At 48.2% G+C, this 26,164-nt stretch overlaps 1 protein-coding gene across 1 annotated transcript in view; it reads right to left on the reverse strand.

The window, feature by feature from the left end:
- The window catches only part of tanc1b (tetratricopeptide repeat, ankyrin repeat and coiled-coil containing 1b), a 121,276-nt gene that overhangs the window by 2,643 nt on the left and 92,469 nt on the right, over positions 1-26,164 (reverse strand). The window contains 19 exon segments of the mRNA XM_048238346.1: positions 10-201; positions 535-635; positions 1,391-1,537; positions 2,206-2,297; positions 2,416-2,445; positions 3,593-3,725; positions 4,556-4,731; positions 5,013-5,136; positions 5,692-5,825; positions 11,686-11,764; positions 12,874-13,059; positions 13,628-13,864; positions 16,073-16,195; positions 16,412-16,520; positions 19,647-20,254; positions 22,758-22,924; positions 23,804-23,811; positions 25,261-25,412; positions 25,414-25,456. Coding sequence (XP_048094303.1) covers positions 10-201; positions 535-635; positions 1,391-1,537; positions 2,206-2,297; positions 2,416-2,445; positions 3,593-3,725; positions 4,556-4,731; positions 5,013-5,136; positions 5,692-5,825; positions 11,686-11,764; positions 12,874-13,059; positions 13,628-13,864; positions 16,073-16,195; positions 16,412-16,520; positions 19,647-20,254; positions 22,758-22,924; positions 23,804-23,811; positions 25,261-25,412; positions 25,414-25,456 — 2,841 coding nt within the window.

Below are 26,164 nucleotides of genomic sequence, written 5' to 3' on the forward strand. Positions count from 1 at the left end.
TCTCCGCGCTCGGCCTCGTGGTCCGAGTCCTGGCCGCCGGCCGCCACCAGCGCCGCGCACATCGCCCCCTGCTGTTTGCTCTGGGCGCGCTGCATCTGCTTGCACTCCTCCTCCACCCGAGCCAGGAGGCGCCGGATCTCCCGGTTGTTGGGGCACAGCTTGGTCGCCTCGTGCAGGTCCGCCAGCGCAGCCGTGAACTGCCTGCAGAGACCACAAGAAAGAGAGAGAGAGAGAGAGAGAGAGAGAGAGAGAGAGAGAGAGAGAGAGAGAGAGAGAGAGAGAGAGAGAGAGAAAAAGAGAGAGAGAGAGAGAGAGAGAGAGAAAGAGAGAGAAAGAAAGAGAGAAGGCGACAGAGAGAGAGAGAGAGAGAGAGAAAGAGAGAGCGAGAGAACATGAAAAAAAGGAGGGAGAGTGAGATAAATGGGCGTTAAATGTGGCGCTTCACTTCCACAACTGCAGGCTCATTACTGGCTCTTGAAGTGGCAGAGTCAAAGATGTGAACGTGAGGCCATCTAGCTGCGCTCGGCGCTTTACCTGCTGCTTCTCTTCGCTCGGGCCCGGGCATAATACGCCTCGTAGGACTTCGGTTTCAGCTCGAGTGCCTTTGTTGCAAACTCTTCCGCCATGCCAAAATCCTGCAGGAGGAGAAGCAGGGATTCGGTGATTCAGTGAAAATCGGAAAAAAATAACAAAGTGAGGGACTAGCTGAAGCCCGGATGACGCCCACTGCTTTTTTCCCCCCGCCATTTCAGAGAAGGACAAAAGTATGAAATCGTTACTAACAAGGTTGTTATTTATGAGTCTGGGGCAGGCCATTTCCACAAGCTCTCCGCCACCATAAACGACTCAATCGGAGTCACTCAACTGGACGGCTGCACTGTTCTAATTCATTTCAAAGTGCTAGGTGTTTTAATTAATAGATTCAATCTGCTCCTTGGAGCTTTGAGCAGTTTTATTGCTCGTTTCATCAATCAAAGTGCTTAAATGGAATTGGGCTGCAAGACTGTGTCATGGGACAGCTAAAAAGCCAGTGTGTTACTCCAAACTGGGGTAAAATCTATCCAAGCTCTTAGGTCATTTAGCGTTTGGTTTTTCCCATTTCATCTTTGTATTTAATGAATGAGTCAGTCAATTTAGTCAGTGCATCTTAGTTGCACATCTCATGCCTTTAGTTAAATGCACAACACAACGCAAATGGTTTTCAGGCCTTGCTATCTATGCATTACTTGATTGCTTTCCAACACTTAGCCAACAGCGTCAACACTAAACAATAAAACAGACAGTAAAGCATTGACGGCATCCTGACAGCTATTGCTACCTCACAGTTCCACATTTCCAAAAGAAATGTTGCAAAAGTGTAAAAGGCTGAAGGCTGAAAATTGTATCTCACGTTGGTTTTCCTGCGGCAGCGGGACAGGTTGAGGTACAGAGACACCCTCAGCTCCTTAAAGGCCTTGAGGTCCTCGCCGTAGCCCTCGCGAGGGAACTTCCTCAGCGCGTACTGATACCGCTGAGCTGCCTCCTTCATCTTCCCTTTCTGAAGGATGGAGAGAGAGAGGGGGATACAGAGAAAGAGGAGAAAAAAAAAAACAAAAAAAAAAAAAACTGTTGAGACGGAAATATACTGGAGGCAAGAGCCAACGAGAGAAAAGGGTAGGCATCATAAAACAGCTACTGCTAACACACACACACACACACACACACACTCCTTGCTCATCCATCACCTGTGTTCCACCTGAGTGGACTGTCCATTCTGCCACTGAATTCAATCTTTAAATGTCAGGGATCAATCATGGCAGTCCTTACTATCATTCATCTTCGGTGCCTTTTATTGAACGAGTAAGATGACAATCGTTTAAATTAAATTCGGCTTTTAATCAAAGCCACCATGACTCATTTGATGATAAGGAACAATTTGCCTGCCAGCACTGATCACAGCGGTCCGAGACGAGTGTTCTCAGCCAAAAAACTGTGCCCAGATCAAAAAACTTCAGTCCTTTAGTGAAGCACGGTCTACAGAAAGTTGTCTCCGGTTTGAACAAGAAAAACTGCTTTTCCTTCAGAAGCATAATGCAGCATACCTGAGACTAGTCTGGAGCTACAGAGCTACAGATGATAATAAAAAAACCTTGAAGAAAGACAAAAGGTGGATATAGCCTTGCACTGCAGATGAGGGCTACAGCACAGTCTTTAGTACAGTCTTACCTTGTAGAGTAGGTTGCCCTCCTCCATGAGTTTCTGCAGGAGGATAATGAGGATATCAGGCTTGGACGTCGCCATGGCCCATGCAGCGTTTCCTGGGAAACAAGAAGGAGAGGGAAGCCAAAAGGTTATGGCGGGTCCGTCTGCTGCATTCTTGGGGTATAATGTCTGCTGTGAAATTGGTTATGGAGTAAAGTTACCTAAAGATTGTACCTGATCGATCATAAGGAGACGTTCGGTAGCCTTAAGAGGGTGTTATTGAGAGCAGTTAAGAAGAGAGAGAGGAGTGAGACAGCGCTGGAAACAAGGAAGCATGCAAAGACAAATAGGACTTCTGGAGCCAACGAGAAGTGGAACGTGACATGCAGCTCATCCATAAAGACGAGTGAGCGCTTAAAAACCTTATCTCTGGTCGACTAAAAGAGGTATTTATTGATCGGCCACTCAATACTGATAGAGGAGGTGCCAGAATCTGTCATGCTGCTATCAATAAGCTGCTCTAGCAGAACAAACAGGGGACTAAGGGAGTGACGTGCGACCTATTCTTATACTGTAGTGACTGATAACATCTCGCAAACTGTGGCCCGCTCAGACAACCTGTGAATGTCATTTACGGCTGGGCCGAGTCACGTGCTGACCATTTTGATGAGCAGGACGGGGGAGGAGGCAGTGACCCGACCAGAAACAGAAACAAACACACCCAAACACACACGACAAAAACACAAACAGTCCCCCATCCCAGAAAACATATTTTGGGAGTCATGTGCCCAATAAAAGAAGGTATTTCCATTCACTGCTGCATGCCACTGCATTAGATCTCATCTAGCTGTTGGGCCCAATTAGGTGTGTACTCCAACTGAAGCCCTGTGAGTCTGGAGTGAGATCATGCTTTCCACATTACACCCAGTCAAACAGTGAGAATGTCCAGCGCCTCATGACTCTAGTGCCGTCCGTGAGGTGCATAATCCTCCCATTCAAGGGTGACTTTTTCTGGCATGTCATCTGCCTATCATCTGGCCATACATCATCTGGGTTTTCATTCCAACTGAAGCTGCCAAACAGCAACGTGATTTAGGAGCTTCCCATGCAATGGCATTTAAGCCTCCAGCACAATTCACCTGTGTGTGTCCGACACGTTTAAGCCTCTGAAAAAGGTAGGACGGTGTGAACACCACCGGCACATCCATAATGTGCATTAATCCCCTTGTCGAAGGGACACACAAACAATATCGCAATACAGCCATGCATTCTGAAAGCCAGTGAAAAAAAACAGCACATCAGGTCCTGCTGCCGGGTCCAAGTGGCCGCTAAATGCGCTAAGCTCCATAAATCTCCCCGGTCCCCGCGGCCCCCATGCAGAGGAGGAGGGCCCACTTCTGCGCCGCCTTACCCAGCTTGGCTCCTTTCTTCAGCAGGGTCACCACCACCGAGGTGTTTCTGCAGCCGATGGCCCGGTCCAGCGGCCTCATGCCGCTGTAGTCCACATGCTCGATCACCGCCCCGCGCTCCACTAGGAAGTGCACCTGTGCCACAGGGACAGAGAGAGAGACAGAGAGAGAGACAGAGAGAGAGAGAGACAGAGAGAGAGAGACAGAGAGCGATAAGATAAAGAGGTGACCCAGTCAGACAGAGGAGCTGGAGAGGGTGCGACTGCAGTGAGCTGTCGAGACTCTCTCCACACACACACACACACACACACACACCGCCCTCTCTCTCTCTCTCTCTCTCTCTCTCTCTCTCTCTCTCTCTCATGTGCTGGAGCACAGCCTCCTCTGCATTAAGTATAATTCATATACAGGTATCATGCCATTTCATAAAAAATGCCAAACAGGTCATCAATAAACAATCAGACGGCGTTTCCCTTTTGTCTCGGTCGGTAATATAAAGCAATAAAACGTGCATGAATAAACAATGCCAGCTCTGATCGCTGCATATATAGACCAGTATGGGGTCTGTATCAAATGAGAACAGAAGACCAGGGTAGGCATAAGCGTGGGCACTTCTGAGAGAGCAAACATAAAAGACAGCCTTTTAATGACCGATGACGGAATTCTGTTCACGCACATTGTGGCTGGATAAACATGAGAGAAGTGAAAATCGGCTTATGTCTGGTGGCACTGCGCAGCTGGCATAAGAAAGCTGGCCGTCGCAGGGAGCCTGGTAAACTCATTTGCCGGTAATGAGATTCAGCGGCGGGTGAGTAAAAGGGTCGGGAGGGGGTGTGTGCATCGCATGATGCGCTGCAGGTAAATTGTAGGTGTTGCGGTGTGTGTGTGGTGTGTGTGTGTGTGTGTGTGTGTGTGTGTGTGTGTGTGTGTGTGTGTGTGTGAGGGGAGTTGTAGCGGGTACTCACAATCTCGGCATCGCCGTAGAAAGCAGCCAGGTCCAGCGGCGTCCGGCCATTCTTGTCCGTGTGGTCGATGACCGCGCCCTTCTCCACGAGGAACTGCACGACATTCTTGTGGCCCTTCAGACACGCCCAGCTCAGGGGCGTTAACCCTTCCTTATCCATGGACGTTAAAGAGGCCCCTGAGAGCGTGCGAACGCGCACACACACACACACACACACACACACACACACACACACACACACACACACACACACACACACACACACACACACACACACACACAGTCTCTGTATGAGCACACAAAGGGCTACAGAAGTGTCGCTCTGTCAGGACTTAATTTGATAAGCAAGCACTGGGACTGCTGCTGTCCATTATGAGGTGAGTGTCAACAAACATCTAGAATGTTCTGTGTGTGAAAATGAGCTGATTGTAAAACGTCCAGGAAGTGATGTCACTTACCCTTTGACAACAGGAAATCCACAGTGCTGAGATGGCCCTCGCAGGCCGCCACCATCAGTAACGTCCGGCCCTGTTTATCACTTACGTTGACATCAGCGCCATGCTGCAGCAACAAGTCTGCAATCTGAGAGAGGTAAACAAAAATGACAAAGAGTTTCAAATACTAACATGCATTAGCATAACCATCTCTTCAGATTTAATACTGAAAACCAGAATAGATTACATCTGTTTGCTCACTGAATGCATTCATGCAGTTACAATTGAAGAATTTGGTCCCTAAACGCCATATCTACGTTTTTAAAAACATTAATAAATCATGTTTATTTAATTGTGTATTTCAGGTAATATCAATACAATTGCAGTTGCTTTTGCGATTGCTTATGATTGAGTAAACATAAATAATAATAACCCAATTACAGTTTTTGAAATTACCTGGAAAACAAAATGGAAAAAAATGTTTTATGAAAATTGGTTGAAATAGCGTTTTGGAACCAACCTCTTCAATTACTCGTTCTGCTACCCATATGTAGAGAGTACATTGCCACTTTGGGGATTTGTATGTGGAAGGGGAGTGTCTGTGTGTGTATGTGTGTGAGATTGAAAGATTGAAAGAGAGCAAGAGAGAGAGAAAGAGGAGAGAAAGAAGAGAGAAAGAGAGAGTGAGTGTGAGTGTCTTCACCTGCCAGTGGCCCTGCCTGACGGCACAGAAGAGTGGGGACACCCCTCTGCGGTTCACCTGCTGCACCACTGCCCCCTCCTCCAGCAGCACGCCACACACATCCATCTTCCCCCGGCCCGCTGCTGCTGTTAGAGCTGTGGGACACACACACACACACACACACACACACACAATAAATAGATGTTAGTGCTTCAGATGTACTAATCTTGGGCAAACAGATTGCAGAAGAGCGGTCACTAACAACTACAGTTCAATTCATAAAAGCTAACCCCTTGACCTCTCAACAGCACCCACTCAGGAGAATGGAAATGAGATTGTTCTGTGCAAGGCTCTAGCAAAGCACACCCTTCACCCAAGAATTAGCCCATTCCCATTCCCATTCACAATTAGCATGAAAAACTAATATACCAATTCACACAATGCAACCAGGCACAATTGTATTGTGGGATTCCTACTATATCTACCTATATACCAGCATTCGATTTAGATCACATTATGCATCGTGAACAACTGACTGACAACTGCTACTGACTGTAGGTAGATAGATAGATAGATAGATAGATAGATAGATAGATACTTTATTGATCCCCAGGGGAAATTCAAGAAGCAATCAATTGTAAATACCCACTGCTTTCGGACCGACTGATGATACAGTATATGTGGCCACCACATCACCAATCCCATCATATCTGATGTTATATGTGGCCACCACATCACCAATCCCATCATATCTGATGTTATATGTGGCCACCACATCACCAATCCCATCATATCTGATGTTATATGTGGCCTATCAGAGGCTGATGGCTGCATTTGAACATGCAGTCTTACACATCAGAGCCCGCGTGAGGGGGAGCACTTGAGTGTTATTATAAGGTTGCCTGCCTGCCAGGCTGTGGCAGTTGTCTTGGCTACTGCGGGAGGAGAGTGGAGATGTGTGTGTGTGTGGGGGGGGGGAGCAGGATGTGGGCCCACACACACAAACACACACACACACACACACACACACACACACACACACACAAAACTGCTACATGAATCCATCTGCATCCATCATCTTCTTAACCAATATGTACATTAGCTAAATCAATACACAAAACACACAGAGACAAACACAAATACACATCACATAAAGCAACAAACCACTGAACAGCTTCCTTAGTCACCCAAAAGTATTATCGACTCATCTAAACACAGCTCTCAGGCTTATTTAAAAATAGTCCACTCACACAGGGCATTATACCGCTAAGTGGGGGATTATTAAGTCCACATGGATCGATCACCAGAGATGGACTCAAGTGTACTCTTTCTAATCTAGATCCCTGGAACCGCTCCGGGTTTTAAGACACAGGGTAGCCTCTCTGCTCCTCAGACACTCTACCCACTTCACTCAGGGCTGGCCATATTGCCCTCTCTCTCTCCCTCTCTCTGTTTCTCATGAGCTCTTAGCTCCCCTCCACCCACATCTGGGCCCTGTGGTGGGGGGGCGTCCCTGTTCTCCACATGGAAAACAAACATCTCTGGTTTTATCTACACAGCCATGAGGCTCGTAAACACGAGAGCACAGCAGAGCCTAAAGGGAGGATGAGGGGACAGAGAGAGAGGGGGAGAGAGAAAGAGAGAGAGGGGGGGGAGAGAGAAAGAGGGGGGGGGAGAGAAAGAATGGGGGATGAAACGATTACAGACAGGCTGTAGTGAAGACTGACATCAGCATGTTAGTTTCTAGTGTAATGGAGGATGTAGTGAAATACAGATTAAGCAACAAGTCATATAATCAAAGTGTTACCAATCAACCTACTTTAATCAACCTACTTTAACTGAAACGGGCGCCTCAAGGCTTGCATGGGAATACTTGGGACATCCCCCCGTCTGAGAGAATTACATGTAGAGTCTTCATTACCTCAGGAGGAGGAATACATTTCACTGGGTGAAATGTTACTACTGCCACAGCTGCAAGTTACACGCTAGTCGCTGAAAGATAGTTTTGGAGCTATTCTGTCGTTCTGAGGAGAATGGCTCTCAGCTGAGCTGACCGTGAACGTCTCCACCACACTACAATGAGAGACAGCAAAGAATATTGTTGTCACCCGCAAACACAGTGGCCCATCCATCAAGCCAAAAGCCCCAGCGTGGCCTCGTCACCGGCGCATTTCCACTAACCACACGCTCAGGGGCTGCTGGACTAAACCCCATGTGACAGGAACACGTAGGCTCCTGCCCAGCTACAGGGTTGTAAAAGATTGATGGCCCTGTCCCACAGGCCATAACCGCAGCCTAAATAATCCAACAGAACAAAACACTCGGGGCACCAAATACTCCCATATTACGCCAAGCCGCGCAATGGGAGATTCTTATCATATAAAAGGATTCTTGGCATAATTACAGTCGACAAAAGCAAGATAAGATAAGGCCTGTCGACCTACTGTATATCTCAGGATATTAAGCTCAAGTCATCAATTTATTACGTGAGGTAACATGTCTGGGCTAAGGCTGAGCTTTTTCCTCCAGAGAGGATTTATTTAAGTGTGAGGCTTCTCTTTTTTACCCGCATAACACGGAGGAAGGCAAAGCTCCCGTGCTGTTGCATCTTGTTTTCTAAAACCATCTGCCGGCACGTCATCCGTCTGTTCACGTCAGACTGAAGACCTGTAGTTCAGCAGCTAGTCTCAGCCCAGAGTGAGCTTTTTTCCTGCCCCCCCCCCCTCCCCCCCATCTTTCTGAGCGGCTGCCTGTTTTACTGGGAGCGCAAATCAACAGAGGAAGGAAGCGTTACAGAGACATAATTGCACGGCTCTCACTCGCAGGTTTATTCAACACAGAGATGGATTTCTACCTGCGAGTGTCGAGTCTGGAATGTAATCCAATTTTGACAGAAAATGGTGATGTGTTGGTTGTGATGATAAGACGGAGAGAGTGTTTTGGGGAGGTGGGTTCCTTTGCATAAATATGTTATTTTCCGAACGACCGCAATCTCGGCGTGTCGACACGCAGAGCGACATTTTCAGTCGACAAGCTGTCAGCAGGAGGGTACGTGGGTCAGAGCCAGTGAAGGGTGCCGATTCTCAGGCGCCTCTCTCCATCCAGGCTGAGCCACAGCTGACTCGGAATCACTTAATCACATTTCACTCAATGGCTTCAATCGTGAGAGAGAGTGGTGGTTAACTTGGCAACTTTGGGGGGGGGGGGGGGGGGGCTTTTTTTCCCTCCACAGCTTTCCTCTGTAATCATCTCCAGCGATGGTTTCCGAAGCACAGCTGCGCATGAATATTAAATGCACGGCTATCACCGCTGCTCATCGCGGGGGTCACTGAGAGGAGCGTCTGGAAAATCATCAAGCTTGTTTATGTGCATGCTGCTCCATCCAAGGTGCTGCTCAACGGTACCTGGTGTAAGGTTGCTACTACTAGACCTTGTTGTTGTTGTTAGGGTTGCTGATGTTGTTTTTGCCAGTGACTTTGGCTGTTGCCAAGGCAGAAGGATACCTGTTTCAGGCACCAGGCAGAAAAGGAATCAAGGCTGTGACTCTGGGGCTGTTAGCAAATAGAGCGGTGCTTGGGTATGGGACCTACAGCTGCAACACCACCTTCACTGGCATAAACTGGTGAGAGGTATAGCTTGCAAAATATAAATGATCCATGAATGTAGAGGTAACAGAACATCTAGTACAGGGGTTCCAACTGGGAACAGAGTTCTCATCTCATATTCTTTTCTCATCTCATATTCAACACACAGGGTTTCCCCAGTGGCACGTGTTCATTGGCTCAGAGTGAAATGCAGCTCCCGTTAGCTATTAATACCCAGATCCACACAGCCATTTTTAAAACAAGGACATTCCTGTATGGAAACCGCAGAGGTGGCATGAAACATAGGCTTTTATCACAATGACATTCTGTTGTCTGCGCCGTGTAATAACCACAAGGGGGGGCCCTGAGGAGTCACCCCCCTACCAGAGAGTGTGTTTTACAGACGCCCCAGCTCCTGGTGCGGGAGACAGCCTATATACTACTGCACTGACCTACATCCCCGTCTCATCTGGTACTGGGACACCAGGCTGGGAGCGTGCACCAGCACAGAGCAGCCATTGTTCCATGTGCTCAGCTGCCACTGAGCCAGCCAGTGTGTTGGACTGGGGAGTATCATATGAGGAAATGAATAGATACACAGTGGTAGGGGGTGAGTTTGCTTGACATGAAGTCAACAGGTGTCTTGTTTGACAAGAACAAGTGTGGAGGGAGAGAATAATGACTGCAGCAGTCACATTAGATTGAGGAGTCTACGGTCTGGTGACAGAGATTTGAAATGCCTGAACTGACTTATTTCCTTGTTTAAAAATCCAATCATGGACGCCGAGGAAGCATAAATCAACATTGCATAACGCGCTAGTGCTCGAGATGAGATTTCATTTTTTAAAAGCATCTATAAATGAGGCGAATACGCCTGGGAAACGTTGGAGTTCGGTGTTTCTTGATCCCCCTTATCGCAGTTAAAATCTGTCTCAGCATTCGAGCGTTCAATTTCCTACTAGTTGAATTTTTGAATGTCCCTAAGGTCCCCCTGAGAAGTGTTTACTGCAAATGGATTATAATGTAATGTAAAGCACTTATAACTTGCAGTTTACACATATGACTGCGATTTGTGCTTAGGTATGCGTGTAATATGTATAATGTGTGTGTGTGTGTGTGTTTTACAGTGCAATTTACAATTTAACTTTATTTTCATTTGTGTTCTGCCTCAAGTCCTGTTCGCGGAATGACCCTGTGGACAACCACGCACTGCGCTCATCTAAAACCCAGGATGACTCATACAAACTGCCGGGGCCTCTACTTTGGTTTGTGCTTTTGTTCCCAGTGCTCAGTCTTGTGTTCAGCACCATTGTTCCGAGCCAATATGCAGCAGCGAGAACCATTACCGTTACACGCCGCCATCTCCTGTGGAGACCTCCTGCCTGCAGCCTCTTCTATCCTGATGCCTTCTTCTCTTCTCTTTCATCAAACATTCCCATCTGTTCTCTCTCTCTCTCTCTACACTTCTCTTTTTCTTTTCCTCAATTTCAGAAACCGCCCTCACAAGCTTCTTGAACCTAATCTTGAGGTGAGAAAGAAAAACACATGTTCTTCTGCAGTCACTTCCTCCCCAGACAGTTTGCCTTAACAGCTACAAACTGACAATACCAGGCTGATGATAGACGCTCTCACAGCCTTACCGCACACCCCCACCCCCCTCCGATCAATGTCCCCCTTCAGATCCTTTAAGGCCTGGTATTGAGGCCAAAACCTGGCTCTGATAGGGATCTATGAGGGGAGAGGCACTCTGAGACACCCTCTAATGAGGCAAGACAAATGACCATCTCTCTGGCCTCGCACCGGACACGGGATTAAAGTGACGGCCGCTCGCTCCGACGGCCAGAAGGAGACGGTGCCTGTAATTTGGTCCCAAAGTGGTGAAGCGCTTATTTGGCTTAGAGGAGCCTCTGATGACACTCCATTAAGATGAAGATGGAAGCGCACAGCCGCGGCGGGGCGTGCGATAGATTCTGACCAGGAAATTGAGGACACAAGCAGGCCGGTAAATGGGCCTCATATGTATTACGTAATTGTGACAGACTCACAGGTCTCATCTAAACATGCCACACGGCGCACGCTGAGATGACTCATTGAAAATCAAGATTCAGGACAATAGAAAAACCCATTTCATGCTCTTATGCTCTCTGGAACAAAAACACACACACACACACACACACACATTCACACACACACACACACACACACATTCAGACACACACACACACACACACACACAAAGACACACAGACACACACACATTCAGACACACACACACACACACAGACAGAAAAGTACAGACACACATACACTCTTAAGCGCACACATGGACAATTATGGCTGCAGTTACTCTGACCATGGGCGATGATTCAGAGCAACGTGACGTGGTGATTCAGGAGTGAACAAGAGAGAAGAAAACGTCTGTGCACTGTACCTGTCTCTCCCCATAGAGTGTCATGGCCATCAATTTGCACCGCATGCTCATTACTCAACGCCAGCAAGCCACGCACCACCTGCCAAATGAGAGGGGTTGATTAATGAGAGAGAGAGAGAGAGAGAGCAAGAGAGAGAAGGATAGAGGGATGGAGAGAGAGAGAGAGAGAGAGAGAGCGCAAGAGAGAGAGGGATAGAGGGAGAGAGAGAGAGAGAGAGAGACACCAACCAAAAGAATGGCCGACTCTTCAGCTCTAAAACTTACAATAAAACCTTTCAGTGCTTACACAGCATGCAACACTGACAAGAAAACGAACGCAATGGGAGCGATGAAAACAAGCCTGGCGGATCGATCGCAGCCAGCCAGAGCGAGTTATGCTCCTCCAGAACATGATGATAAATGAACACTGTGGACTCACTGTAGAGCGCTGATGCTGTGTGATAGTGTGTCTGTGTGTGTGTGTGTGTGTGTGTGTGTCTTGTTTGTGTAAGTTTTGTAAGTGTGTACTGTATGTAGGGGGAGTGCTGCTGTATCAAGAGGCCCATGCAGCCCAGTAGCAGGTTGGCCTCATTAAAACCCCCAGCCTGCCCTGCGTCCTCCTCCTCAGCCTGCTGCCCTCTGGCCTCGGCCATGTGGAGGTGGACGCAGCCTCACCTGGGCCGGTGGAGCTCCGTCCAAACTCGACTCCGTGCAGGACTGGCCAGTCCCAGGTGGACTGAGCTCCCTTAATGAGGGCTAGACAAACCAGCAGAGGCATGAGGTGCTCGCGTGGGCCTCCGTTATCAGATCAATGGCCACATTGGAGGCAGGAGGCCGGGAGAGGAGAGGAGAGGAGAGGAGAGGAGAAGCGCGAAGCTGCAGTAGTATAGCGAGCACTAGCGAGGGCTCTGCTGGGGCCTAATGGAGGCAGGGAGGTTAAGAGTGCAGACCTGTGTGCTGCTGCTTTATGGATCCGGAGTCGTCCCACGCGGGCTAGAGAAGCTGCACCTCAAACAGTTCAGAGTCTGTGTGCTTACTCTTGGAAACTTAACCATTCAATTGTTTTTTTTTCTCTCACTACGTTCAATAGTTTACTGCATATGACGTCTGCTCCTGCTTTTTTTTTTTTATTTCATGCTGCTTGCATGCATACGTGTGTGTGTGTGTGTGTGTGTGTGTGTGTGTGTGTGTGTGTGTGTCACTGCTCACTTGTGTGTGTCCCATGCTGGAGGCGGCGATGAGGCCCTGCTGGAGGGCCTTGTTCTTCAGCCCGTGGCTCTGCTGCGGGCCCTCGCCGCCCCACTCAAGCTCCAGCATGTGCTGGATGACCTCCAGGTGGCCCCGCAGGGCGGCGTGGACCAGCGCACACTGCCCACTCTTATCCACATGGTCCACCTGCCGGGCACGCAGGAGCAGAACACTTTTATCAGGCCCTGAGCATGAACTAATGCCATAGCTATTTGTGGTATATAAGAGATGATGTAAGTTTAAAATAGACTGCAATATTTTCACACAGTGTCAATGCAGCATTTACCTTTCAATGTTGCTAATAAAAGCTGGCTTTAAAGAATAATAAGCAACAAAGAAATAGTCTTAATGTCACAGCTCATAAATCCTTTATCCCTGCACTAAGCTTTTCTACCTGTGAAGTAATGTAATACGGCTTCACGCCAGAGGGCAACTGCTTGTGAAATAGCACTCAATCAACTTGGTAACTTGATACCTTTGAAAAGCCATATTGTGCACAAAAGCTGTCTACAAACTACGAATCCCATGCCAACTATATTTATACGAAAAAAAAAGATTTAATCAATTCAATTTGTGTAAAGGAAATCAATGTCCTAGTATGCAAATATGTATATATTTAATATAGCTATACACATTATCTGGTTGTGCACATCCAGATAATGTCTCCTTTAAGATGCCCATCTCCTGGCCTCATCCTTCTCCTCAGCTGACTGACCTTGGCTCCCCTCTTGCAGAGCAGGCTGACCAGGCCCTGGTGTCCGGCGGCAGAGGAGAAGCACAGCGGACTCATGCCGTTCTCGGCCACCACGTCCACGCGCGCCCCGTGCTCCAGCAGCAGCGTCACCATCTCCAGGTGGCCCAGGTGTGACTGGACACACAGCACCGGCGCGTTGCCCAGCACCTCGGTGCGGTAGTTCACATTGGCACCGCCCAGCATCAGCAAACGGCTCACCTGGAGTGGAAGACAACCTGTGTCATTACCGAGCTTGGAGAAAGAGAATCTTGTTTTGTTTTAGGTTACAGACAACCACACCTAGCAAGTGGAGCACAAAGTAACACACATACGGGCCTATTATATACACTTAGAGAATATGTTGACAGCATCATACACACATATGGGCCTATTATATAAACTTAGAGAATATGTTGACAATGTGTGCTTTATGTTGACATGGGGCTCCAGCTCATCTTGTTTGACCTTTGGACTGCTACACATAGATAATGTTCTATGCGAGAGGGGAATATCAGGAAGTTGTGTTATAATATTCTATGCGAGAGGGGAATATTTGGAAGTTGTGTTATGTTGTTATAGTACGTTGTTATTTACTCTGTTACCATCGTCATAAAATAATATTCATTTAAAAAAAGGTAGCAAAATTGTTTAAACCACACCATTGCATGAATGACCATAAATTGCAAAACACCTCCACAACTGAATCAGTAAACAATTGTGAATCACAGTGAATCAAATACAAGGCAAGGATGGTTTTAAGGGAAACGGTTAACAGTCTCATAGTTGTACTTCATTTCTTGCATTGTGCATCTCCAAGCATGTCCTCTCAGAGACATGTAATTTCCTTTTTATGGAATTAGTTGAATGAAAAGCTGCTCAGCTGAACATGAAGATTGCAAATTACGAGCGCATTAAGTAGCACAAGTGCACTATCGCAATATTGTTGAGTGCATTAATCAGGCTTCATTCTTCTGCCTGATAAAGGAGACGCATCATAAATGATTCATCGGGGCACGGGACTGGGTCTACGGAGTGTTAACAGCAATGGGAAATGGAGTTTGTTTTATTTACCGCAACCTAATAAACGAGCGGGACGATTCCCGGAGGAGCACCAGAGACAATGAAAAAAGAGCTTTTCCGCAGCTGTCGTAATGACTGATACCCCTTTTTACATTGCATAGATCAAAGAGAGAGAGAGCAAGAGAACGAGAGAGAGATGGGGAAAAGGAGAGATATAGATGCAGTGTATTTTGGGGGAGCACAGAAGAGAGACATTTCATGACTAATGCTAATGGTTACAAAAGAAGAGAAAGAAAAAATATGAGGATCATTTCTGCTTTCAGCTAGCATACATCATTCCCACTAATAACCGCTTGTTGGGCTGGAGCTCTGCAATACTTCCCCAGCCCCAGCTGAGCGCGTGCTCTATGTGTCGGAGAGAGAGGCTACGCTTTTACATAAAAAAGTCATTTAGGCGCGTGTGCCATTAGCCTGCCCTTTTTGTTTATTAAATTACCACTAATCTAGAAAGGCCCTGTAATTACTTCAAATGGCAAGGCTTGCTTTTCCCGACATCATACTTCCGAGAAGGCAATGGATCAAAGTAATGGCCAAGAGTGCAAGTGGCATCAATCTATTGGTGTGTGTGTGTTGTGTGTGTGTGTTGTGTTTTCTGCCTCTGGCTTCACAGGGTGGTGGGCAGCTAGCTCACTGCTATAAGCAAGTTATTCCTAGAGAACAGATCACTGCACACTTCAAAAACTCCCAGCAACACACACACCCACACACACACAAAAGGGTGTAGGCAGGGTGGGCTCCAATGATGAGAGTCTCCCTCCAAAGGGCATTGAACCTTCCTTCTCCACTCTCACAAAGCAATTAAGAGAGGAGGGCAGGAGGGAGATAATGTCAGAATCACTCTTACATACTGTATCATAATCTCACACAAACACCCCTTATTTAGCAATGTGCACTGCTCTGTAAGAAGAAAGCGCTGACTCCACATTAGCCTGTTAGGCCATGCCCTCTCGTTCAACTTCAAGCAGCGCGCTTAATTAAAAATCCTCATCTGGAGACGCACCTCACAAGCTGGACTAACTTAAATGTTGGATGCAGCCCGGGAACGTGACGCGTGGACAGAGGAAGGTGTGTGCAGTTTAATTACCAGATGAAGCGCACCTGGCTGCTGGATATGCACAGGTTTATGCACAGCATGCTGTGTGCGGTGTGTCACATGCCATCTGTACTTACATGCTTCCACCACGACAATATATGGTTACACATTGAATCTTGCATGTATATAATTGGGAGAGGGAGAAGGAGGGAGAGAGAGAGAGAGAGAAGAGAGAGAGAGAGAGAGAGAGAGAGAGAGAGTGTGTAGGTGTAAAACGGTCTGTGTGTGCGTGTGTGTGTGTGTGCCACTCTTACCTTGACATTTGGTGTGTAGATGTTCCTGAGGGATGCCAAAGCAGCAGAGAGGCTGTCCGTGCTGCAGCTGATCCACAGAGCCTGCAGCACACTAGAGGACACACCCGTCTTCTTACTCTGACCCTACACACACACACACACACACACACACACACACACACACACACACACACACACACACACACACACAGAAAATCATGAAACGGGGACTAAATGCCATGATCTAGTCCCAAAGTTATGTTGCCAATGACAATGCAATGGCAACCAAATCAGCACATGGACTCAACCATTGTGTACAAATAGGAGAAATTGGACCATAGATGAGAACATGGACACTACCTTGAAAATGTGTGCTTTTAAGATGTGGTGGCCAAGCTCCATGGTCTGCTGGCGGTTCAGCTTCCCCTCTTGTCTTGAGAGCATGAAGGCCATGAGGGCGTGGCCACTCCTGTGATGACGGGAAACACAGAGGCACCCACAGATCCATGAGATGCCATTGGCTCATACGTTTCTCACAAAAGCAGAAGATGAACTCAGTATTGATGCAGTGTCTAGCAAGAGGAGGCTAAGTGGATGAATGCCACCCTCCCCAAGCACTCATGCTGTTTCTTTTAGACATGTCGTTGCCGCTCAATCCCACACCATTTATAGAAAAAATTGCCCCTCGGAGATAAATCAAGTTTTTTGAATTTGAATTGAATTGAATTTCCCTTACGGACATCTGGGAGCCGCCAGAAATCAAACAAGGATCAAAACCAGCCCTGTGCGGGCATCACACAGTGAAGAACTGTACGCAGTTCACCAGGTTCATGCGCACATTCCTGCAGTCTATTATTGGCGACAAAGCCGGGCGACCCAGCATAAGGGCAAAATCGGGCTACGGGGCCCCGACGCCGTGACAAAGCGCAATTGATTCGAGGTGCAACGGAGCTTGGCGACATTCACATTTGTTGTCTGTGCCACATCTTTTGTTTTTGGTCGTCTCCAACCCCTCCTGCACTCTCCACCCCCCTCTCAAGGGATGCCCTTTCATGTGGACATTTTCAGGCGGGATCACAAGGGGGGTATTAATTTCTGGCCACAGCGCTTTAATGTTTGTTTTCATCGGCCTCCTTTAGTACAGCCATTACCTCACCATTCTAGACCGTCTCAGTGGCCGGAAAGGACGCGCTGAGAGAGAGAGCGAGAGTGAGTGAGAGAGAGAGATGGAAAGAGAGAGATAAGGGAGAGAGAGAGAGAGATGGAAAGAGAGAGAGGGGGAGAGGGAGAGAGAGAGATGGAAAGAGAGTTGAGGGAGAGAGAGAAGGAAAGAGAGGTGAGGGAGAGAGAGAGAGATGGAAAGAGAGAGATGAGGGAGAGAGAGAGAGAGAGATGGCAGGAGAGAGGTGAGGGATTGAGCATCCTTGTGCTCTCTCCCCATGGTTGGCAAAGCTTGTGCTGGTGTTAATTAACAGCGAGCGTCATTAAAAGGCCACGCATGAATGACGCTCACTTTGATCACCACATAAAATCTGCAGCCATTGCGCCTGTGTGTGTGTGTGTGTGTGTGTGTGTGTTTCTTTTCCTCTCCTTTTTGCCCCTTTGATTCCCCTTTCCCATTTATTTCCCCTTTCATTTTTAACTTTTTTTTTTTTGGCACCGCCATCTTCAGTCACCTTTTTGTGGGTGGGTGCTGGCTGGCGTGATTTGAAAAGCGTGATGCGGCGCGGATGTGAGAGTCTCGGTTGGCCTCGAGGGACGGGATGGGGAGGCGGCACGCTAGAGCTCTGAAGAGGACAGGCTGCCACCTCCGAGACAGAGGGCCTCAGGTCCGCACTACGACCACGAAGCCACAGGCCAATGAGTCATAATTAGACAAAGACGCTGAACCTGACCTGACCTAAACCAACTGCACAGGGGACCCAGGAGGGTTAATTTTTTATTTATTTTTAAAATTGTGACGTTTTTTTGGAGTTTGAATTATCTGCCAAAACCATCTGAGCTAAAGTGGAACAAATGGCAGATTACATGTTAATATTTCAGACGGCTGCATGCATATTTCACACCCAAAAATCCTTTCATCCCCCCCCCACAAAAAAATAGAACCACCAGTGTCCTCTTTTTTTCTCTCCTAAAGCCTTGTTTGCACAAACTTTCCATCAGGTTCTCATTGACGAGTAAGAAATGAGCACCAAGCCAATTTCTTTTCTAGTTATGACAGGGGAAAACAGTGTACCTGTGGACTTCAGAAATGTCTGCTAGGGAATATGGTTTCCATCAGTAAATACCCAGTGCCGAGTATTTGAAGACCATCTCATTAAAACTCACATCCCTGAGTAGTGAGCAAATTCTCTCAGTTCCAACTTAATTAAGGGAATAATTAAAAGATGGTTCAAGCCGCCAGATGGCTCCGGCATTGATCTCTGAATCATGTTTATAGAAAAGCAGAGAGGGGGTGGATGAGGAGGAGGAGGAGGAGGAGGAAGACCACAGGCAGGGGCGTGTTTTAGTGTTGGACTCGGAGAGCCTAGAGGAAAGCCACAGGTCTGGGAGCAGGGGGGTTGTTGGACGGTGGGGGTGGGGGTGGAGAGAGAACAGTGGACAGGGTGGATACTGACGGTCCCCATGTTCCTGCCAAACTCCGCTCACGCCCCCCGTCCACCTTCCCAATGGAATGCAGCTTAAAGAACAGAGCGGGGAGAAGTATGGATGAGTCAGCCAACGTTTGAGGAATCTAGTTCAAAATTCACTCACTTTCTTTCTCTCACTCTCTTAGTTTTCTTTTCAGTCTAATATCACAGTGTTGCTAGGAGTCTGTTTCAGCAATATGGGTATATGTTGTATCTATAATACATGGGCAAATCTAGATCTATTGTAGACCAGACAATACTTGAAGCTATATTGCTGAGTCATAAGGAATAAAATAGAGGGATGGGTTGATTACAATGTATGACAAACAATTCAAAGAATTCTGCACCAAACAATCTGTTTGTTCCATGGCCTTTTCAGAAGGTTCTGAATGGACCCTGAATGCTATTAGTCACTAAACAGGCAGTTGTTTCTGAAAAGGGCTTTTGTAAGTTCGGTCTCGCAGGGACAATGGCGTGCAGCATCTCCATTTATGGTAAAAATACAAGGCCCCAACACGCAGCACAGCACAGCATTTGAACTCGTGCAATGTTATCATTTCACCAGAGCCTGAAAGCTCTAGCTCAGATGTTTCTTCTCCGCGCTCGGAACCGAGGCCTGGCGGAGGGTTTCCATTGTGTTTCGGTGGAGCTCATTACCGAGCTGGGTAGAACACAGCAACACATTCCTCTCCAAATCAACCCCCCCCCACCACCCCTCCCCAGCCCAGTTCCTTTCATTCCATCTCATTCGGAGGAACTCGGTGAACCACAGCGCAGAGTACATTCGCACAGAGGAGAGACCTCATACCACTCTGTCCCTGTTTATTAGAGACTCCTGTAACAATGTACCTCTGGCTGTAAAGGGGAAGGAAAGGCTCAGATGCTAGCAGCAGTGTGTTTTGCCAACCGTTTGGCCACCCGTGGTGACAACACAGCACAGCTGTCACGTCGCGGCAAAAACTCACCTGGGGTCGCAGAGGAAGTCCGAGCTCTCGCCGTCGGCGCGCCACACCAGCCACTCGCGGAAGGACGGGTGGCAGAACATGCGCGTCTTGTCGCGCCGCCGGATGAGGAAGCCGGCGAGCAGCTCCACGCGCTGCTGAAAGTCCTCCCAGGCCAGCTCGCCGCGCGCGTTCCCGGCGTTGGCGGCGTGAAACAGCTGCTCGTCCGTCATGGGATGCAGCGAGGCCAGCGCCACGTTGAGCACGGGCAGGCAGCGCTCGAACGCCGCCTGGCTGGCGAAGCGCATGTTGCACTGGAGCAGGTAGAGCTCGGCCAGCGAGACGGGCACCACCTTGTAGCTGGCGCTCTTGATGACCAGGTGGCCGCGCTCAAACAGGTCGAGCGTCAGCTTCAGGTACAGGTAGGAGCCCTGGCTGCGCGACATCAGGTGGCTGCTGACCTTGCCCACGATCAGCGGGTCGGCCTTGCCGTTGAGCGAGATGTTGTTCATGATGTCTTTGCTACCGTTGATGCGGTACTGGATGTAGGCGTTCAGGTCCGAGCCGATGTCCTTGTTGTCGGGGTACTCGTCCAGGGATATCTTAGTGAAGGGCAGCAGGCTTGTAATCTCCTGTTGAAGATAAGGGAAGGAGGGGAAGAGGTTATGACTCAGCAAACCAGTGGAGGAGCCTTGCAGCATTAACAAAAGCTTCAAACGAGGTCAAAACTGACACTGTTGTCATTGAATTCATTTTTTTCCCTTTCCATTTAATGTAAGAGCACCAAGACTCAGTGTGTCATGGTAGCTTGCTGCACTTATAGCTCCTAACTCCTAACAGGGGGCCGACTGCATTGTGTAGACAGCACTGTGTGCATTTGATGTGGATGTGCACACACCCGTCGTCACGCTCTCTCTAGAGTCTGCTAGTCTGGCCCACATGTCTCCTTGGCCAGGAGTAACACAGGGCTGCAGCAGAGAAGCAGGTGCATTTCTCACTCACTGGCTTCATGCTCCATGTAGGGTCTGTGGTGGTGGTGGTGGTGGGTGTGTGTGTGTGTGTGTGTGTGTGTGTGTGTGTGTTGTGGCTGTGAGGAGTATGAGCCGGCACTAAGCACTGAGCTATCAGCCTGCAGCAGGCACAGCCGGCCTTGTTTGCAAACAAAGAGAGAGAGAGAGAGAGAGAGAGAGAGAGAGAGAGAGAGATGAGCTGAGACAATCCAGAGCCACCGTGAGACTTCTACACCTGCATTCTCTCTCTCTCTCTCTCTCTCATTCTCTCTCTCTCTCTGGCCCACTCTCTTCCCTCCCTCCCATTCTCATTTGACTTACACTGTGTCTATCTCTATCCCAGGGGCCCAAAACTCGATGCCCCTCCACCTGCCACTCAGAGCCCTTTGCAGACAGACATGCCGCCTGAGGATAGCACATTTGGGTAACGGTGTCAGTCAACATCAAAACTACACACTCATAGGTCAGGTGTGTAAATGCACACTATACATACGACACACACGACTCACACAGGAGAGTCAATACAAACAAATGTCTCATAGACAGCTCAGATTCCCACACACACACATCTCCCAAGCTCTGCTAGCAGGTCCAAGTAGATTAGGTATTAGCATCCCTCAGATTCAGGAGTAATTTCCTGTGCTGCTGGTGGACGATCTCATCAGAGAGACTCTCAACTTTTCTCATCAATGGCTCCAGCAGGAGAGGAGCCCAGATCTACACTCTCCCCCACACATCACACACACACACACACACACACACAACAAACAAAAACATAATCACACATACACACAGCAGACAAACAATTTGGAGACGAGTGATGGGGAGCCTCAGACCTCTCTCTCCATATGGCAAGTTTAACCTCTCACAGGCACAAGATTAATATCGACCGCTGTTAACACAGCCGATTATAAAAATACAAAAGATAATGTTTCCACTTCCTCTCTCTCTCTCTCTCTTTCTCTTTCTATGTCCCTTTGGTCGTCTCTTGTGTCACGCACACACTAATAAACAAAGACGGTCAAAACAGGATTAGATTGCAGGACACGGATTCCCGGGCTTAGATGAATGCAATAAAACAAAACAAATGGGAGAGAGAGAAATCCCAGCGGAGAGAGGATCAACAAAAGGAGGTCAACTCTCCGCAGACTAACACCCACTGCTGTCTGCAGAGACAGACAGACAGACACACACTGCCTTGTTCTGTCCATAATGGTGTTCTTGAGTACATAGTTATCATAATATTAGTTTATCGCTTTCAGAGGCTACAGCTTTTAGATCCAGCAAAGACAAGGCACATGTACTGTACAGAGCTCCTCCTTGACGTGCACACACTGTTAAGATCTGAACTTGCCAAGCTAACTCCCTGTACTCTATGCTGTCCATGCTATGCATCTCCCATGCTAGCGGAGGGGGGTCTAACAGAGCCTGCTGAGGAACTACAGCATACTGCCCTCACAGGGCGCACCTCCTCCCTGGTGCGCTGGTGATGGAGTACCGAACTGGACTCCCACCCGCCAACCCCTGGAGCAGAGGAGCGTCCAGATCTCTTGAGCGGAGCTGTCCTGGGGACACTTCTACTGGCGCTGCTAATGGCGCTTCACTAAGCAGTAGGCGGAGTCAACAGGTGTACTATGCACTCTGAGGAGGAGGAAGAGGAGGAAGAGGAGGAGGAGAGAGCGGCTTCCGGCTCTGGTGGTGGGAGAACGCTAGTACTTCATTACCGTGTCATAAGACAGGGTGGATTGTTTTTTAGGGTTAGGGTTAGCTTTTGTCTTTTGGCAAGGTCGAAACACAGTGCCACTGGAAGAACAAGGCAACAACCTAAACCAAAATCTCACTCTGCCAGCATTACAGAAGGTAGCTTAAAAACAAATTACTCAATCTCAAACAGATTCACACAAATGCTGTTTTTTTTCCAGGTCATCTTAGTATAATTAATCGCGAGTTGTGGTTGGTTGGTGTGCAACTAATTTGTCTGACAGCAACTGCCCTGACAACTCTCTCCCCAAATGCCCCAGAGAGTGATCTGCCCTGACAACGCTCTCCCCAAATAGAGAGTGATCTGCCCTGACAACGCTCTCCCCAAATGCCCCAGAGAGTGATCTGCCGCCCAGATCCTCACCAGTAAGTTGACCCGCACGGTGACAATGAGCTTAAGCCACGGGGGGAACTTGGCGATGATCTTGGTGATGAAGGAGGCAATGGTGTCTCCGTAGTCGGGCTTGTGGAACTCCGCCTCATTCAGGCCGTCCACCAGGATGATGAGGTCCTCCTCGGGGATCTTCCTCTCTGTGGAGTGCACACACACACACAAACACACACACACGCACGCACACACACACGCTGGTCAGCACAGCTATCAAGAACATTACAAAGATTAAATAAAAAAAAATACCAGTCACTGCTTAGGACACCTAGGCTGAAATGTTATAGGCTATAATTGTTCAATCACTGAGTTTTCCCATTAACAAAAGCCTAGATGAAACCTGTAAACTATACTGCATGGCCACTGCAAAACGCTCTGTAGCTCCTGAATTTTCAGCTCAGTTGGTTCACTGATCTTCAGTTTGGCATTTCATTCAATAAAGACATCCACCTGGGAGGTGGGTTGGTCTGTTCCAACCTACAGCACCATTCAATGAGACTCAGATTGCATTCCAACAGTCAATGTTCTAGGGGTAGAGCTTTTTACTGACATATCCTGCAATGCAGGGAGGTGGGGTTGGGTCTGTTCCAACCTACAGCAGCTTGACAGTGTGTGTGTGTGTGTGTGTACTGTAGGTGTAGGTGTGTGTGTGTGTAATATCCTAACAGTGGTGCAATCGCTCTCTCTGACGAGGCTAAAACATTCAGCTCATTTCTGAGTTGCCTCGTTACGCATGGATGTCTAGATCTGTCAGGTGACTAAAGTGTGAAAAACAGAAAGGGAATGAAACGATAACTCAGAGGAGGGAGAGATTCCTCCCTCTGGCAGCTCAAGGTCCAAACCCTGTAGACATTTCTAGAAAGAAACTACATTTCTGCTGCGCTTTGAACACTGCGATCTACAACGTTATGGACCAAAAAAGATCCAGCACTCTTCGAGCCTAGCACCGATACTAAGAGGAGGTCATTGCGGTGTAGGACACAATGAAACCTTTCCTCAGTATCGACCCTCATTTTGCTGACCATTGCTCCTGCGGTGAGACAGGCGACGAGGGAGAAGTGAGCTGCACCGATCCATCATGTTCTAGTCCGGTGGTCCCATCGCACAAGTAACTTTCCTGCCCCCACACACACACACACACACACGCCACACACACACACACACACACACACACACACACACACACACACACACACACACACACACACACACACACACACAAACACACACACACACACACACACAAACACACACACACACACACAAACACACACACACACACACACACACACACACACACACACACACAAACACAAACATTTAACACACACAGGCTACTGGTCGATTCACAGCGCAGTCCATGTTATTTCCGTCCCGCAGGCACGTGGCTATTTATCTACACATCTTGGGCCCCGACTAGCCATAATACAGTATTGATTATGTGATGGAGAGGACTAAGAGAGGGGCTGTGCTCTGTGTACACAATCCTCAGGTGACCTTGAGATTGTCAGCCACGTGTCTGAGGGAACAAAAAAGAGAAAAGAGTCGGCGGAGCCTCATGGGACCTACGTTTCTCCACAGGGATGGAACATTCTATCCATAGACTGCAGGAACAGAAAAAAAAAAAAACACCCGAAAGAGTAATGGACACTTGAGAAAGAAAACCTATTAAGTGTGACAATGACTCAAATCAATACTTCATGCTAACATGAGGCCACTACACTGAAGCAATTAACAATGTTCCAAGCCATTGTACAGAGATGGCTCACTCACTTAACCTATTCGCTGGGCTATTACTCGAACTGCAGCAAGATGGAGCCTCCCTTTTGTGTCCTGATCAAGCTGCAAGATTTTTCAACTGACCTTGAGGTCGTCTTACTCAGACGAAACAAATAATGTGAGCTCCCTGGCAACAGTTCTTAAATAATTCTGAGCAGACAAGGTTTTTACAGACAACTGTGGCAAAGGTGCGCTCAACAAACCGAGACAAAAGAGCGCTAGTAAAATTGTGAACCCACTTTATGTTCAGGGACTGTTGCCAGTGACTCATCTGCTCATATGACTCATTCATTTAATTCAATGGTTCACCAACTGCCATAAAGGCAATTCAGGCTAGAGGAGCAGTCAAAATACAAAAAAAATGATCTGTTTTTTATCATTTTTGTCCTTTTCTATTGGCAGGTTAACTGTCCTACACCCCTACCCCCATGTCAGTGGGATAACCCACAAGATGGAGATCTTGGTAGATTGAACACGAGATAAAAAAATATATTTCACAGGTACACAAAATCATTAATACCTTAATCTTTTAACCTTAATCTTTAATAGTGACAGCGCCCAATCATCTAACAGCCAGTTGATATCCTGACATCTGTCCAGTCAAGCCTGAGAGGGATAAGGATCAGAGGATATCGTCGCCCCCCCTGAGTCCACTCTCCTGATCATGGTGCCACGGTGGACCGGGTCTTACTTGGCAAGCAGGCTGGGCAGGGGTTCCAGCCAAGGGCGGAAGGCGTGTCGAGGGGTCCTGGGGCAGGGAGGCTGGCTCAGCATGCTCTGCAGATGCGGCTCCCGGGAACTCAGGTGAAGCCGGCGCCCGGCGCCCTGCAAGCCCGCCACCTGTCTGAACTCCTGGCACCAGGCACGCGATGTTGTCCTGGCAGTAGTGGTAGCCACCACCAGAGAAGAGAGAGAGATGGAAAGCGAAGAGAAGAGAGAAGATGGAGAGAGAGAGATGGAGGGATGGAGGATAAGATGGAGGAGGAGAGAGGAGAGAGAGAGAGATGGAGAGAGATGGAGAGAGAGAGAGATGAGAGAGAGAGAGAGATGGAGAGAGAGGATGGAGGGATAGAGATGGAGAGATGGAGAGAGAGATGGAGAGAGCCAGAGGATGGAGAGAGAGAGAGATGGAGGGATAGAGATGGAGAGAGAGAGAGAGAGAGAGAGGAGAGAGAGAGAGAGATGGAGGGATAGAGAGAGAGAGAGAGAGAGATGGAGAGAGAGAGAGATGGAGGATAGAGAGAGAGAGAGACAGAGACAGAGAGAGGGAGAGAGATGGAGAGAGATGGAGAGAGAGAGAGAGAGAGAGAGATGGAGGATAGAGAGAGAGAGAGGGAGAGAGATGGAGAGAGATGGAGAGAGAGAGAGAGATGGAGGGATAGAGATGGAGAGAGAGATGGAGGGATAGAGATGGAGGATGGAGAGAGAGAGAGAGAGGAGATGGAGAGAGAGAGAGAGAGAGAGATGGAGGGAGAGAGGGTCCAGAGAATGAAAGAGGAAGGGGAGGGGTGGGAGAGAAAAAGGTAAGTTGATTAATTTTCGCTGGGTCCCCAATGGGAGGTGGTGGTGGGGTTACTGCGTCATTGGATCGATTGGTTAGAGGT

The sequence above is a fragment of the Alosa alosa genome, chromosome 3 (assembly GCF_017589495.1).
Source record: "Alosa alosa isolate M-15738 ecotype Scorff River chromosome 3, AALO_Geno_1.1, whole genome shotgun sequence".
Lineage (NCBI taxonomy): Eukaryota > Metazoa > Chordata > Actinopteri > Clupeiformes > Clupeidae > Alosa > Alosa alosa.